Consider the following 14641-nt stretch of genomic DNA (forward strand, 5'->3'; position numbering starts at 1 on the left):
AGCCTTGTATCTCTTCCCTCCCTGCTGCTTTCATGTGTTTTTAATGTGTGGCTCCCTTGAATTGATTCTTGATGCACCCGGTCCATTGCTGTTCCTGCAAAAGTGGCTCTGTTCTTCTAATCCTTTAAGTGAGCATCTTAGCAATGGAACAAGCTGGCTTTGCTTTCTCCCCGCCTTGAGCATTCTCAAGAAAAAAGACAGGACAAGCCTCTCATGGAGACTGCTAGATATTTTATAAAGGTTGCGTTTTCAAAGCTGTTTCTAAGGAAAACTGGAAAAATATTAGAATAATAGAATAATAGAATCATAGAGTTGGAAGAGACCACAATGGCCATCCAGTCCAACCGCGTGCCAAGCAGGAAACACCATCAAAGCATTCCTGACAGATGGCTGCCAAGCCTCCGCTTAAAGACCTCCAATTTAAAGAGGGAGACTCCACCACACTCCTTGGCAGCAAATTCCACTGTCAAACAGCTCTTACTGTCAGGAAGTTCTTCCTAATGTTTAGGTGGAATCTTCTTTCTTGTAGTTTGAACCCATTGCTCCGTGTCCGCGTCTCTGAAGCAGCAGAAAACAACATTTCACCCTCTTCTATATGACATCCTTTTATATATTTGAACATGGCTATGATATCACCCCTTAACCTTCTCTTCTCCAGGCTAAACATACCCAGCTCCCTAAGCCGTTCCTCATAAGGCATTCTTTCCAGGCCTTTGACCATTTTGGTTGCCCTCTGGACACGTTACAGCTCGTCAGTATCCTTCTTGAACTGTGGTGCCCAGAACTGGACACAGTATTCCAGGTGAGGTCTGACCAGAGCAGAATACAGTGGTACTATTACTTAGAATCATAGAATCATAGAGTTGGAAGAGACCGCAAGGGCCATCCAGTCCAACCCCCTGCCAAGCAGGAAACTCCATCAAAGCATTCTTGACATATGCCTGTCAACCCTCTGCTTAAAGACCTCCAAAGAAGGAGACTCCACCACACTCCTTGGTAGCAAATTCCACTGCTGAACAGCTCTTACTGTCAGGAAGTTCTTCCTAATGTTTAGGTGGAATCTTCTTTCTTGAAGTTTGAATCCATTGCTCCGTGTCCGCTTCTCTAGAGCAGCAGAAAACAATCTTTCTCCCTCCTCCATATGACATCATTTTATATATTTGAACATGGCTATCATATCACCCCTTAACCTTCTCTTCTCCAGGCTAAACATACCCAGCTTCCCTTGATCTAGATGCTATACTCCTATTGATGCAGCCCAGAAATGCATTGGCTTTTTTAGCTGCTGCATCACACATTTTGAACTGTTTCGGGAGTCAAATAGACTCCCGGAACGGATTAAGTTCAAGAACCAAGGTAATAAATACATTTATTCTTTATACCCCACCCATCTGGCTGGGTTTCCCCAGTCACTCTGGGCGGCTCCCAACAGAATGTTAAAAATGCAATATAACACCAAACATTAAAAGCTTCCCTAAACAGGGCTGCCTTCAGATGTCTTTGACATCTGATGGGAGGGCGTTCCCCAGGGCGGGTGCCACTACCGAGAAGGTCCTCTGCCTGGTTCCCTGTAACCTCGCTTCTCGCAGGGAGGGAACCGCCAGAAGGCCCTCGGAGGTGGACCTGTGTCCGGGCAGAACGATGGGGGTGGAGACACTCCTTCGGGTCTACTGGACCAAGGCCATTCAGGGCTTTAAAGGTCAGCACCAACACTTTGAATACTGCTAGGAAATACAATAACCATTAAAAGAAATCCCAAAGGGTACAACCATTCCTCATAGGGAAATCAGAATTGGAGGGACCCGGAGTCGCTTCATCATTTGGGTGATCCTTTCTGTCATCTCCATTGCTCGTTCCCCTACCTCCCCAAATCTTTTTGTGTGTTGTCTTTTGGTAAAATTTGGCTCCCATTGATTGGCACCCCCTCTTTCTGCCAGCATTATTTGATTCATTGTGCTGTTGGATCAATTACTGCTTTTATGACATCCATTACGTGCTGGCTGCATCCTTCTTCTGGCTTGGCTCTTTAGAGAACATGCTGGCTTCTTCTGCCTTTGCTGACTTCCCTCACCCTAGAAGCATAGAGTCGAGAGCTCCTCCAAAGGTCATCTAGTCCAACCCCTGGTAACCACAGCTAACCCCTTCTCTGTGACAGTTTTCAATGAGTGTGAAAATCTGGAACCGTTTTTGCACCGTCCTATTTGAAAAGCTAGGTGAACTTTGAATTCGAAAGGATATTTCTTCTCACCCCAAAATCTTACTCCAGTTCAGATGAGTTCTCATCAACTGTGCCTCCTTAATGTGGGAATTCCAGAATGTCTTAAGGGAGCCTAATCTCAGTGAAAGTGAGCTGGGTGTGGGGTGGGGACAACAATAATGAGATTTAAACTTATCAAGTACTGTTTTCAGCCCTGCTATGCCAGTCAACATAGGGAGGGCGTGTGGCTTGGAGCTGGGGGTGTGAAATTCATTCAAGGCCAGGGCTGACAAGATGCAGGATTAATGCATGCAAATGATGTTTTAAAATAAACCACTTCCCCCCCTTAAGATAAATGTTTCATTCTCATATGCATTCTACAGGAGTTATGCTTCATCATCCTCATGTTACTAATTTGGAGTACAGAGGTACCTCGGTTCCAAAATTTAATCCATTCCAGAAGTCCGTTCCAAAACCAAAGCGTTCCAAAACCAAGGCGTGCTTCCCCATAGAAAGTAATGCAAAACAGATTAATCTGTTCTAGACTTTTAAAAACAACCATTAAACAGCAATTTAACATGAATTTTAATATCCAACAAGACCTTTGATCCATTAAATGAAAGCAATAATCAATGTACTATACTATAAAATAAATAAGACAGTATTGTAGATAATAAAAATAATTTTTTTTTCTTACCTGCACTAATGATAGTCATTGTTTGGATGGGGAGCTTTTATCCATTTCCGCAGTCAATCAATCAATCAATCAATCAATCAATATCAATCAGTGGTTGAATTGGGTTCCACACAGTCACAAAAACAAAAGGACCAAAAAAAGCCTCAAAAACAAAAATGCAAAATAAATGGCAAGAACAAAAGCGCCAAACTTAATCTGTTCCGGAAGTCTGGAAACAATAGCTGACAGCTGCATTGGACGTTCAGCTTCCGAAAAATGTTCGAAAACCGGAACACTTACTTCCAGGTTTTCAGCGTTTGGGAACCAAGGCGTTTGAGTACCAACGCATTTGAGAACCAAGGTATCAATGTAAGTGTACCTAAATAATCCCACTGTCAGAGGCTTCTAAATGCCACTTGCTGGAAGCTGCAAGGAAGGAAGAGAGCTGCTCTGCTCAGACCCTGCTCTGGGGCTTCCCATGGGGGCCCCTGCTTGGTCAATGTAAGAACAGGACACTGGACTAGAGGGGCCATTGGCTGGATCCAGCTACAGGTTTCTTCTTACATTCTTATTCTTTTGCCTATTTATCCCGGCTTCCATTTCACATTTTGCAGAGTTTCACTTTAGACTGTAAGAGCCTTGGGGCAGAGACCTCTCACACCTATTCTAGTGAAGTTGCCATAAATGAGGAAGAAGTTTAAGAACAGCAGCTGAGAAGATGTATCTGGCCTAGTTGGAAAAGTGGTTGAGCATTTTTTTAAAAAAAAATCATGTTGTTTGAATCAACAGAATCCGAAAGTTAAGAATATTTTTTTTTAAGAAAAATAAATTTTATTAATTTTTCTAAATTACATTTCAAAATATTCATGTAAACAACCATAAATCAATGACTTCCCTTCCTTTCTCCTTCCATGGTTCACTTTGCATAAAATGTTTACTGAATATATACGTGAAAATTGTGTTTATTTAAAAATGCTGGTAGCATTAAGATATATATTCCACAGTGTAAATAAGTTTTGATGGGTGTAACAATAGATTACTGAATGGTTGAATTCATGTAAAATATTCAGGGATGTACAGAAAGGTAAGAAATTCTAATAAACCAGAACAGAAGCCACATGTTTATTTATTTTGTAAAATGTATACACAGCTCAATTGTAAAAAAACAAAACAAAACAACAACCTCCAAGCAGTATACAAAAGATAAAACAGTAAAATCAAGATTCCCCCCCCCAACTATACTTTAAAAACATACAAAAGTTAGAATACTAAAGCAGATGAAATTTACTTCAACTTTCTAAGCATCTGGGTAGGCTTGTCTAAAGAGGGTATTTTAATGGCTTGACTCTTTGCTAGGGAGGGTGATGGAGACATCTGCAAATATCAGCTGGCTTTCAGAGGGAAAACACCTCTGTTAACATCTCCGTTTGCTTGTTCGTTTAAAGTGGGGGCATGTAAGAGACCCCGGGTAAGAGACCCAGGCCCCTGAGTCTATTCACTGTTTTGCTCTCTGGAGGCCTCATCAAGTGTTGGTTCATTGCGGGTGTCCTCTGCAACACGTTCTTTGCACAATAAAAGTGCATTTAGTCTAGGCAGATTGATTCTGCTATATTAGTTGTTCTGTGGCACTCCCACATCATTGCTCTCTGGAGGAACTAATTGCAGTAGGAAAAGCAACAGGATTTCAGCAGAAAGCTACGGGATGCATGTGGGAATGTTCAGGGTGGCAGGAGAGGATATATTGTTTATTAATATCCTTCCTAACTTGTGCTAGCAACTTCCTTTACTTAGCAGAGTTTACATTTCCCTTTTTACATGCACAGCAGATAGCTGGTTGCAGGCTCGTGTGAGCCTCTCACTATTATACGATTCAGTCTGTCTCAGATTGAATTGTACGTTCCTGGTAAGTTCCCTTGAATCCCTCTTAAAAGAATAAAGACGCCACAATCTTATCCAAAGTCAATAAAAGAAGTTTACATACATCAGTTCACAGTTGGAACCCTGAAGGCAGAATTAGTTACAAATATGTACATGTGGATCTACCCCATATGGGGGAAATTATCCCAGTGCTTCTGCTAGCTGAGAGCTAGCAGAGCAATCCTAGCTAAAAGCTGGTCAAAGAAAGAAGGAAGTCAAAAAGAGAGAGGTGTGTTGCGTGACTCGTCCTTTTGTTACCTGGACAGGTAAGGTCACGCCCACCTTCTATAACATACAAAAGGAAAGGAAGGATGCTCCAGCCAGGAGGAACAGGAAGTTTTGACTGGCTAGACCAAACATCCCCTTGCATGTCCACTCTAGGAAAACAAGAAATGTTGTATTTGACTGCTCCCAGTGGATTACATCGCACACCTTCCAACCTTACGATTCTACGATTTAACCACCTAAAAAGGAAGGCAAGTACAACTAAGACCCTGCGCCACACCCGTAAGAACTTCACCAAAGTTCTCTCTCCCCTTGATAATTTTTGAATGCCATTTATTTTCTCCTTTAGTGATGGAGAACATTTTGTGGAGCAGGGAAGGCAGGAGAACTATTTGGCACAGCACCAGTTTTGGTGCCCACCTCCTGCCAGCCCCAGCATAGAATGGCCCTGCACCCTGGGAGCTGATGGGAGTTGTAGTCCAAAACCTCCACGAGGGACCAGGTTGAGGAAAGCTGGAACAGGCCCCTTGACCTGCCACAATGGTCATAAAACATTTGCAGTTAAACGTATTTATGTAGGGTGGGTGGGGGGGTGTCGCTCTGCCGTGATCCAGAGAGTCCCCTGGCACTTAGAAGCACAGGGTCACCTTCAGAGGCACTTGTCAGTCTCAAATGACACCACACTGTGACTCGATGCTTCCGGATTTTCTCCCCTTTTAGATCTGGCATTGATTGAACACGGTGCTGAATGAGATCACATTCCCATGCTCTTCCCCTTCCTCCCCTCTTTTTTTTTAAAAAAAGCCCTCCCCAAGTCTGCCTTGACGAAAGCGAGATTGGTAGCTTTGGCACAGTTCCCAAACCTGTCATAGAATCACAGAATGTAGGGTTTGAGGGGACACCCAAGGGTCATCCAGCCCAACCCCCTGCAAGGCAGGAATCACAGCTGGCTCATGAAGGGAACACACAAGGGTCCTCTTCTCAGCACGGCCTAAAAGCTGTGGAACCAAGACAGGGAGGGAGACAATCTCATTCCAAGGTCCACAGAGTCAGGGCCCCTTCGAACATCTTTTAATTTGTGCCCTTATGAGGATTTGGGCTCATGATGTTGTTAGGGCAGATATATGCAATCCAGCTTTCAATACCGTTTGCTCTTGCAGAAGTTTCAGGGTGAACAGCCTGGACCATTTCCCAACATTCTGGGATGTGATACATAAGGAGCAGTCAAGTACAACATTCCTTGTTTCCCTAGAGTGGACATGCAGGGGGATGTTTGGTCCAGCCAGTCAAAAACTTCCTGTTTCCTCCTGACTGGGACATACTTCCTTTTGCGTGTGACTAGAGGTGGGTGTGACCTTACCAGCCCAGGTAACAAAAGGACAAAGCACGCAGCACTCTCTCTCTCTCTCTCTCTGGCTTCCTCTGCCATTGGACCAGCAGCTTTTTAGCTAGAAATGCTCTGTTGGATTCCAGCCAACAGAGGACACTGGGATTATCCCCATATGGGATAGATCCACACATATATATACTTTGTAACTAAGTCCGCCTTCAGTGATCCAACCGTGAACTGATGATGTGAGTAAACGTCTTTTATATACTTTAGACAAGATTGTGGCGTGTTTATTCTTTTAAGAGGAATATAAGGGAACTTACCAGGAACCGAATAGTGAGAGGCTTACACAAGCCTGCAACCAGCTACCCGCTGTGCATTTAAAAGGGGGTTGTAAAATTCTGCTAAGTAAAGGAACTTGCTAGCACAAGTTAGGAACGATATTAATAAACAATATATCCTCTCCTGTCACCATGAACATTCACACAGAAGGGACCCCCAAGGGTCATCTAGTCCTGCTGCAATATGGGAATCACAGTGAAAGAATCCCTGACAGGTGGCCGTGAAGAAGAGAGTCCACAACTTTCTGTTCCTAGATACAAGAAGTTGGCGTCAAGCAAGGTGTGTGTGTGTGGGGGTGTGTGAGTGTCCCCTCCTTCATTCTGCAGCTCATCTTCTAACTGGTCTCACTCTGAATCCCAGTTAAAGCCCAAGGGAAGACGTTGGAAGATGCCTTCAGTTGCTGGCCTTCTTCTGATCAGGAAGGGAAAGGAATGAAGCTGAATGCTGGGAGATCCAGGGCGTAAGAAAGGAAGCACCTCCTCATGATAAACACAGTGTGGTGTAGTGGTTAGAGCGACAGACCAGGACCTGGGAGAGACTTACGTTCAAATCCCCACTCAGCCATGAAGCTCACTGGGTGACCTTGAGGGCCAGTTCCTGCCTTCTCTCAGCCTAACCTACCTCACAGGGTTGTTGTCGGGAGAAGGAGAACTATGCAGACCACCCCAAGCTCTTTGGAGGAAAGGTGGGACACAAATGTAATAATTGATGATGATGAAGAAGAAGATGAAGAATTCACTCCCACAAGAGGCAGTGATGGCCACCAATTTGGACGGCTTCAGAAATGGATTGTTTAAGACAAGAAGAAGAGCCCGCAGAATCCGGCCAGTGGCCCATCTATCCCATGATCCTGTTCTCACAGTGGCCAATCAGATGCCCATTGTGGGAAAACCGCAGGCAGACTCCCAGCACAAGATCTACACTCTCCCATCCTGAGACTTCCACCCTCAAGTGGCACAGTGGATTGGCGCACCAGGTCATTAAGCAGAAGGTTAGTGGTTCGAGCCCACCCAGGGAGGGTGGTGGGCAGGATTCCTGAACTGTAGGTGGTTAGAATAGATGGCACTGGGGGTCTCTGCCATTCTATGATCCTATGGAATTCATGGAGGTAAAGGCAGTCAGTGGCTCCCAGCCAGGATAATAATAATAATAATAATAATAATAATAATAATAATAATAATAATAATATGAGCTGCTGGAAACCACAGGAAAGGCGAGTAATTTTGTGCTGCCCAGGTCCTGATGTGGGTCTCCTATACCTTCCATTAAGTTTGGTGCCTGAATGTATAATTTCCATGCTTTGGGTTGAATTTGTAATGAAGTCTTAATAATTCTCTTCCTTCTGAAGGTTTTTTTTTTGACCCTAGACTATGAATCAGTGTCCAGCTATGAATCCCATGGTCATTTCACACATTTTTCTCAGCAGAGAGAAGCAGCCAATCCCAGCACCCTGATGTGTGTGATGCCCATGTTTGTGTCATCACAATTTACATTTTTCTAAGGCTGCAGTTTGAAGCAGGGCTACACAGCATCATGGGCCACGATCCAGTACAATAAGCTCAGGGCAAAATATCTCTCCTACCTGACACTTGTGAGACTTAATAAAAGCTGCTCAGATGTACATTTCAAGTCTTGGAAAGGGCTGAGTTGCAAATGCAAGCTTACTTCACGATTGGTGAGGGTGTCGGGTGGTGTATCATTTTTGGAAGGGAATAATAGGTGTTAGGAATTGCTGCAATAACCGTGGAATGAAGTCCTGTGTTGATACAGTTTAATTGGATTGAGGCTGCTATTCCAGAGGAAAGGAAACCTTTAATAAAGAATCTACTAATCTCATCAGAAATCCTGGGGGCATTTCAGTGGAAGAATCCACACTTTCCAACTTCATGGGAATGGTTACTGAAGCATTTGGCTCTTGCAGAAACTTTATTCAGAAAAGAAATGGCGGTGGAGGACATGTTTTGTAAATGACTGGAGAGAAAATCATGGCAGTATTATAGGCGCTTACTGCAGCAACTTACTGCTATAAGAATAATTTATTAGTGAATTTTTGTGAAGAAGAAGAAGAAGAAGAAGAAGAAGAAGAAGAAGAAGAAGAAGAAGAAGAAGAAGAAGAAGAAGAAGAAGAAGAAGAAGAATTTAAGACATACAGTATCTAGTCCAGGATACTGTCCTCACAGTGGACAACCAGATGTTCTTTTGCAAGCAGGATTCAAGCACAAAAGCAACTCTCCCCTCCTGCTGTTTCCAGCAACTGCTACCGTATTCCCAAGCATTTATGCCTCCAGCCATTATGACTACTAGCCATTGATAGCTTTCTCCTTTCCACACTATTTTTCTATTGTTCTTACAAACATGGCCCGTGCAAGTGATTTTCCAAGGAATCAAAATTAAAAAATTACTTCCAGTAGCACCATAAAGGAACCTTGACTGTTAGGTCCAGTCGCGGATGACTCTGGGGTTGCGGCGCTCATCTCGCTCTATAGGCCGAGGGAGCCAGTGTTTGTCTGCAGACAGATTCTGGGTCATGTGGCCAGCATGACTAAGCCACTTCTGGCGAACCAGATTGGCGCACGGAAATGCCGTTTACCTTCCCGCTGTAGCGGTACCTATTTATCTACTTGCACTTGATGTGCTTTCGAGCTGCTAGGTTGACAGGAGTTGGGACAGAGCAACGGGAGCTCACCCCGTCACAGGGATTCAAACCACCAACCTTCTGATCGGCAAGCATACGAAAGCTCATACCAACAACAAACTTAGTTGGTCTCTAAGGTGCTACTGGAAGGATTTTTCATTTTATTTTGTTTCGACTACGGCAGAGCAACATGGCTACCTACCTGTAATTAGAGCCAAGGAATCAGGTGTAGATGGAGGGGTTGAAGAGACCACTAAACCAACATCGCTGTAGGATTGATTGATTGATTTCGGGCATTTGTACCCCATTCTTCAGTTCAGCCAAAAGGGCTCCCAGAGTGGCCAATAATCGATTCATAGAAACATGGAATTGCAGAGTTGGAAGGAAAGCTGAGGGTCATCCAGTCCAACCCCCTGCAACACAGGAGTCTTTTGCCCTATGTGGGTCTCGAACCCATGATCCCGAGATTAAGAGTCTCATGCTGTACTGACTGAGCTACCCCAGCAATTAAAACAAGACGGTCCCTACCCACAGGCTTACAATTTAAAACACCCACCCACCCAAGGGGAAAGGGACAGAGAGGAGGAGCTATACCTGCACAGCTGCCACCATGGCTGCTCATTTTCACTATGCAGGATCTTGAAAAGTTGCAGGAGTCTTCAGCCAGGATGCTGGAGGCAGAGCAGGAGAGCCATGGTCCAAAGGGCCATGAGACTTCTCCTTTGTGCAAAGGCCACACTGTAGCCACAGGGCGTGAGACTTAGTGGTGGAACAGGGGAGCTTTTACCCCATTCTCATAACACAGAACACATGGACATCTAATGAAGGTGAATGTTGGAAAATTCTGGACAGATAAAAGGACTTAAGTCCTTCTTCACATAGTGCATAGTTAATCTAGGGAACTCTATCCCACAGGAGGCAGCAGTGGTGGCCGCCAAATTGAGATGGCTTTAAAAGAGGACTGGACCAATTGATGGAGGAGGGAAGGGTTATTCATGGCTGCTAGCCACAATGGCTGTGCTCTGCCTCCCCTGTTGCAGGCAATAATTATTCTGAATCCCAGTTGCTGGAAATCACAGGAGGGGAGAGGGCTCTTGTGTTCAAATCTTGATTGTGGGCTTCCCACAGTCAACTGCTTGGCCACTGGGAGAACAGGATGGGCCACTGGCCTGATTCAGCAGGCTATCCTTATGCTCTTATGGCAGCTGTCCCCCGAAGCCCACTGTCCAAACAGCCTCAACAAAGCATGAGCGGGCACAACTCTGCCATTTTTCTGCCATGCACCAGGGGTTGGCATAGACTTGCCCTGATCCCTGGCTGCCCCCATATAATCATGAACAGAAACTGTCATGAAAGCACAACAAAATGGACATGGAGGGGGGGGGGAACATGTGCATGTGAGCACCCAGAGGCAATGCTCATTGGGAGCTACAAGCAGGTTGTGTGACACCAATGCCAGACTGAGCATCCTCGGTATGTGTGCCACTTAAATTCTTCCAGTGGAGATCAGACCGGCCTGCTCCCTGTTGATCTTCTGGGGCCTATGGGAGACCTTTCGTCTTCTATCAGGCATCTTAACAGAACTCTGGTTTGATTGTTTTATAATAATAATAATAATAATAATAATAATTTATTTATACCCTGCCCATCTGACTGGGTCTCCCCAGCCACTCTGGGCGGCTTCCAACAGAAAAATAAAACACAGTAATCTATTAAACATTAAAAGCCTCCCTGAACAGGGCTGCCTTCAGATGTCTTCTAAAAGTCTGGTAGTTGTTTTCCTCTTTGACATCTGTTGGGAGGGCGTTCCACAGGGCAGGCGCCACCACTGAGAAGGCCCTCTACCTAGTTCCCTGCAACTTGGCTTCTCGCAACGAGGGAACTGCCAAAAGGCCCTCCGTGCTGGACCTCAGTGTCCGGGCAGAATGATGGGGGTGGAGACGCTCCTTCAGGTTTTGACTGGGTTTTTTAAAAACCTCTTTCTGCATTTTATTTCTTGTGCACCAACTGCAGTTAAATGGAATATAAATTCTTTAAATGATGATGATGATGATGATGATGATGATAATAATAAACCTAGTACCAGATCCCCCCCCCAGGCCTAGACTGCTAATTTGGGTTAGAATGGTGGAGCCCCTCCCTTGCCCACCCCTCTTAAGTCTGGTTCCAGCCTCCTTGCATCTGTTTTGGAGTTTTGTCTTCTCCAGTTTAGCAATGAGGTCCCAGTATGCTGGGACGAGGCGGAGCTTGCAAATGGGTTCGGTTGGAAGCTTGGTTCGGTTCGATCGAGCTGTGGAAGCCCATCTCTGCCTTCCTGAGAGTGGCAGCTGTAAGAATGCAAGGAAAGACCCTTCCCTCCTTCCTCCGGGCCTGGTTGTCCGAGAAATTCCGCCTTCTGGCCTATTTCGCAGAGCAAGGAAAGGACTTCCTTCCACAGCCTGCCGCGACTTGCCCTCTTGCGGATGCCAATCCGGTGGCGCTCGCTCGCCTGCCCGCTCAGCGCTGTCCGTTCTCTTACGCCGCGATGCTGAGGCAGCGCCGAGCTTCGCCCCCAGGGGCTGAAGTCAAGAGCACCGCCGTGAAAAGAGTAGTATAAACGCTCCCGGCACGCGAGGCCAAATGCCTCGCCGGAGGAGCAGCAGCAGCTCTTTCTCCGAACAGAAACTCATCCCGGGGCGCGGAGAACTCCGGAGTGCCCGGCCACTCCCCGTCCCGCTGGATTCCGCTCTCCAGTCCGTGCTTTCTCCCCAGCCGAGGCGGCCTCCCTGGGACCAAAGCGCCGCCGCGCCAAGCGCTTTTGGCGGCTCCGGGAGCGAGCGCGCGGCCGGAGCGAAGAGGAGGGGAAGGGAGGCGGCGGCGGGGGCGCATGCGCCCTGCCGGCTCCCCGGCGCCTGTGCCGTGCGTACAACAGAGGCTGCCGAGTGGGCAGAGCCGGCAGTTGTACCTGCAGCACCAGCGCTGGCGGACAGCTCCTCTGCGCTCCGCCCGCCCGCCGCCTCCGCCGCCAGGTAACGCTCGCCTCCTGCGCCAGCCTCCATCCCTGCATCCCTGCCTCCATCCATCCATCCATCCCGGGGTCCCTGCGGGTTGCGCAGCGGCGCGCGGCTCCCTCCCTGCGGGCGCTCACCCTTACAGTGCTTGCTTGCTTGCAGCCTCCGGGTGCCGGGAAAGCCTTCGCCGAGGAGGAGCAGGAGGAGGAGCCGGAGCCGAGCAGGAAGAAGCCGAGAGGAAGCCCCGACGCGGATCCGGGCTGGAGGAGCTGCGGAAGCCGGAGGAGGAGGAGGAGGACCAGCACCCGAGCCCACCAGCCCTCCCGAAAGTTCCCGGCAACTTCGCGGCGCCCGCACAGCCCGGCCATGGAAGGTAAAGGCGGCGGGCGGGCGGGCGGGCGCCCACGGCTCCTCCTTGCCCGAGCACCGCAGTGCGAGCGGAGGTCGAGGCTGGGCAGAGCCCATTGCAGCAGCGGCGGCGGCGGCGGGGCTCTTGGAAGGAGGCTGCACGCCGGCCAGGGGGCGAGAACGGGGAAAGGCCTTCGCCCCGAGCGCCGAGGCTAGCTCCCGGAGGTGGATTTCCGGGGCGACTCCCTGGCTCTGGAGCCGGGGAACGATTTATTTAAATTTTTTTAATGCAATTGTAAATTGTGGGGCGTGTGTCATAGGAGGGTTGCGGGGCGACTCGTTCTGCTGGGAAGAGACTCGCTGTGCAAGCCCGGTCCTTACCCCCACGCGACGAGCCTTCTGCTGCATGCAGGACTCAGGGGCGCCATGTGGGGGAGAGGGCACTGCTGAACCCCCACCCCACCTTCCAGAAAGGGCGAAGCTGTGCAATGTTGTTTTGGCTGCTTAAGGAGAGTCCCCTTGATCTAGCTTCCCTCCTCCCCCGGCAGTGCATTATTGCATCCTTGCTCATAAAATATTTCACACACACACACACCCCGACCCACCCAGGTTTGGGGGCGCACGGGGGATGGGGATCGTGTCTCCTGCATCCAAACAGGCGTATAGAAATTGCATCTGATTCGGTTTGCTTTGCTCGTTTTGCATAAGTACGTGAACTCTCCAAATCTCTAAATATTAATTACTGATTGACGTTGCTGGTGGCCCATCCCGCCGGCCAATGGAAAAAAAGCGTGCAGGGAGACGCTGCTCTTATTTAACACCTCCCCCCCCCGTCTCATGCTCCCCCCCTTTATTACACAAGGTGACTGGGAAGCTCTGATACAGCAAGAATGAGGACCTGGTGTATGCAGGGTTTCCTTTAAGACGGAGGCTGCCTCTGAAACCCCTGGCTTCGTTTTAATAACTGCCCTGTCAATCAAGGGCAGTTTGGGGATATCTGATTATAGGCGACTTCAATCCCACGGAGGGATCGCACCCTCTGGAGCGGCAAGGGAGATGTACCTGAGGTTCAGAACAGGCCCCGCAAAATGAGTGTTTCTATTATATATAAACACAGCAGCACCAGGGAAGCTCACTGACTCCAACACCTTGATGAAGGCTTGTTTTCAAAGCAGACTGCTCCCTCCTCCCCTGTTGTGATGTAGGTGTGTTGCTCGTCTGCACGTTGGATGCCATAAAAAATCGTGGGTTTGGTGGGGGAACATAATAACCCATTATATGCATAGTCATGCATCCAGAAGCAGATGGATGCCTCTCCGTGTTGCTGGCGGGCAGGCGAGCGAGCGAGCGAGCGAGAGGCAGCCTCGGGAAGGAAGGCGAGCAGCCTCGTCCCTCGCGTTGGCAGCCAAAACAGCGCTATTACCAGAGATTCTGCGATAGCGTGGCGTGGTGCGATAGCCCTCGTCTTCTTGTATCTTGAGCAGGGAGGGGGAGAGGGAGGGAGCCATCTGGCCGAGGTTTCTGCTTGGCCATCCTAATTCGGTGCTCACGACTTGTAAGGATGCGCTTTATTGCAGTCGAAGAAGTTCTTGGAGCCCTTGGCTTGGCGGAGAAGGCTCGGTGGTGGGGATCCTTGGCTTTGGGTACTCCGATACTGTATGTTTTTCTCCCGGAGGTGGCGGGGTCGCCTTGCCAGAATCTTCAGTGCGAAACAGGCTCAATAAGGCCTTCGAGGAGGACGGGGACGTTGGGGAAGGAAGGGGAGAGGAAAGAAAGAAAGAAAGAAAAGAGAAAGAAAGAAAGAAAGAAAGAAAGAAAGAAAGAAAGAAAGAAAGAAAGAATTCGGCGTGGCAGCAACTGCTGGTTTCTTCTTGGCGGTTCCAAAAGGGAAGGCCCAAGAAGGACACTTTTGTCTGCTGGGTGGGCTCGATTCGTCTCTCCGGCCCCCGTGGGAACTGGCAGAGCACATCAGAGGGGGAAT

General features: G+C 48.0%; 1 protein-coding gene across 1 annotated transcript in view; it reads left to right on the top strand.

Moving 5' to 3' along the window:
• Window positions 1–12189: 12189 nt before the first annotated feature.
• FGF12 (fibroblast growth factor 12) overlaps window positions 12190–14641 on the top strand; it is a 216768-nt gene continuing 214316 nt past the window's right edge. Inside the window, exons 1-2 of the mRNA XM_088669358.1 lie at window positions 12190–12330; window positions 12475–12685. Coding sequence (XP_088525484.1) covers window positions 12679–12685 — 7 coding nt within the window. The 5' untranslated portion in view covers window positions 12190–12330; window positions 12475–12678. The remainder of the gene's footprint in view (window positions 12331–12474; window positions 12686–14641) is intronic.

Source organism: Zootoca vivipara, chromosome 5, assembly GCF_965207765.1.
Source record: "Zootoca vivipara chromosome 5, rZooViv2.hap1.1, whole genome shotgun sequence".
NCBI classification, from domain to species: Eukaryota; Metazoa; Chordata; class Lepidosauria; order Squamata; family Lacertidae; genus Zootoca; species Zootoca vivipara.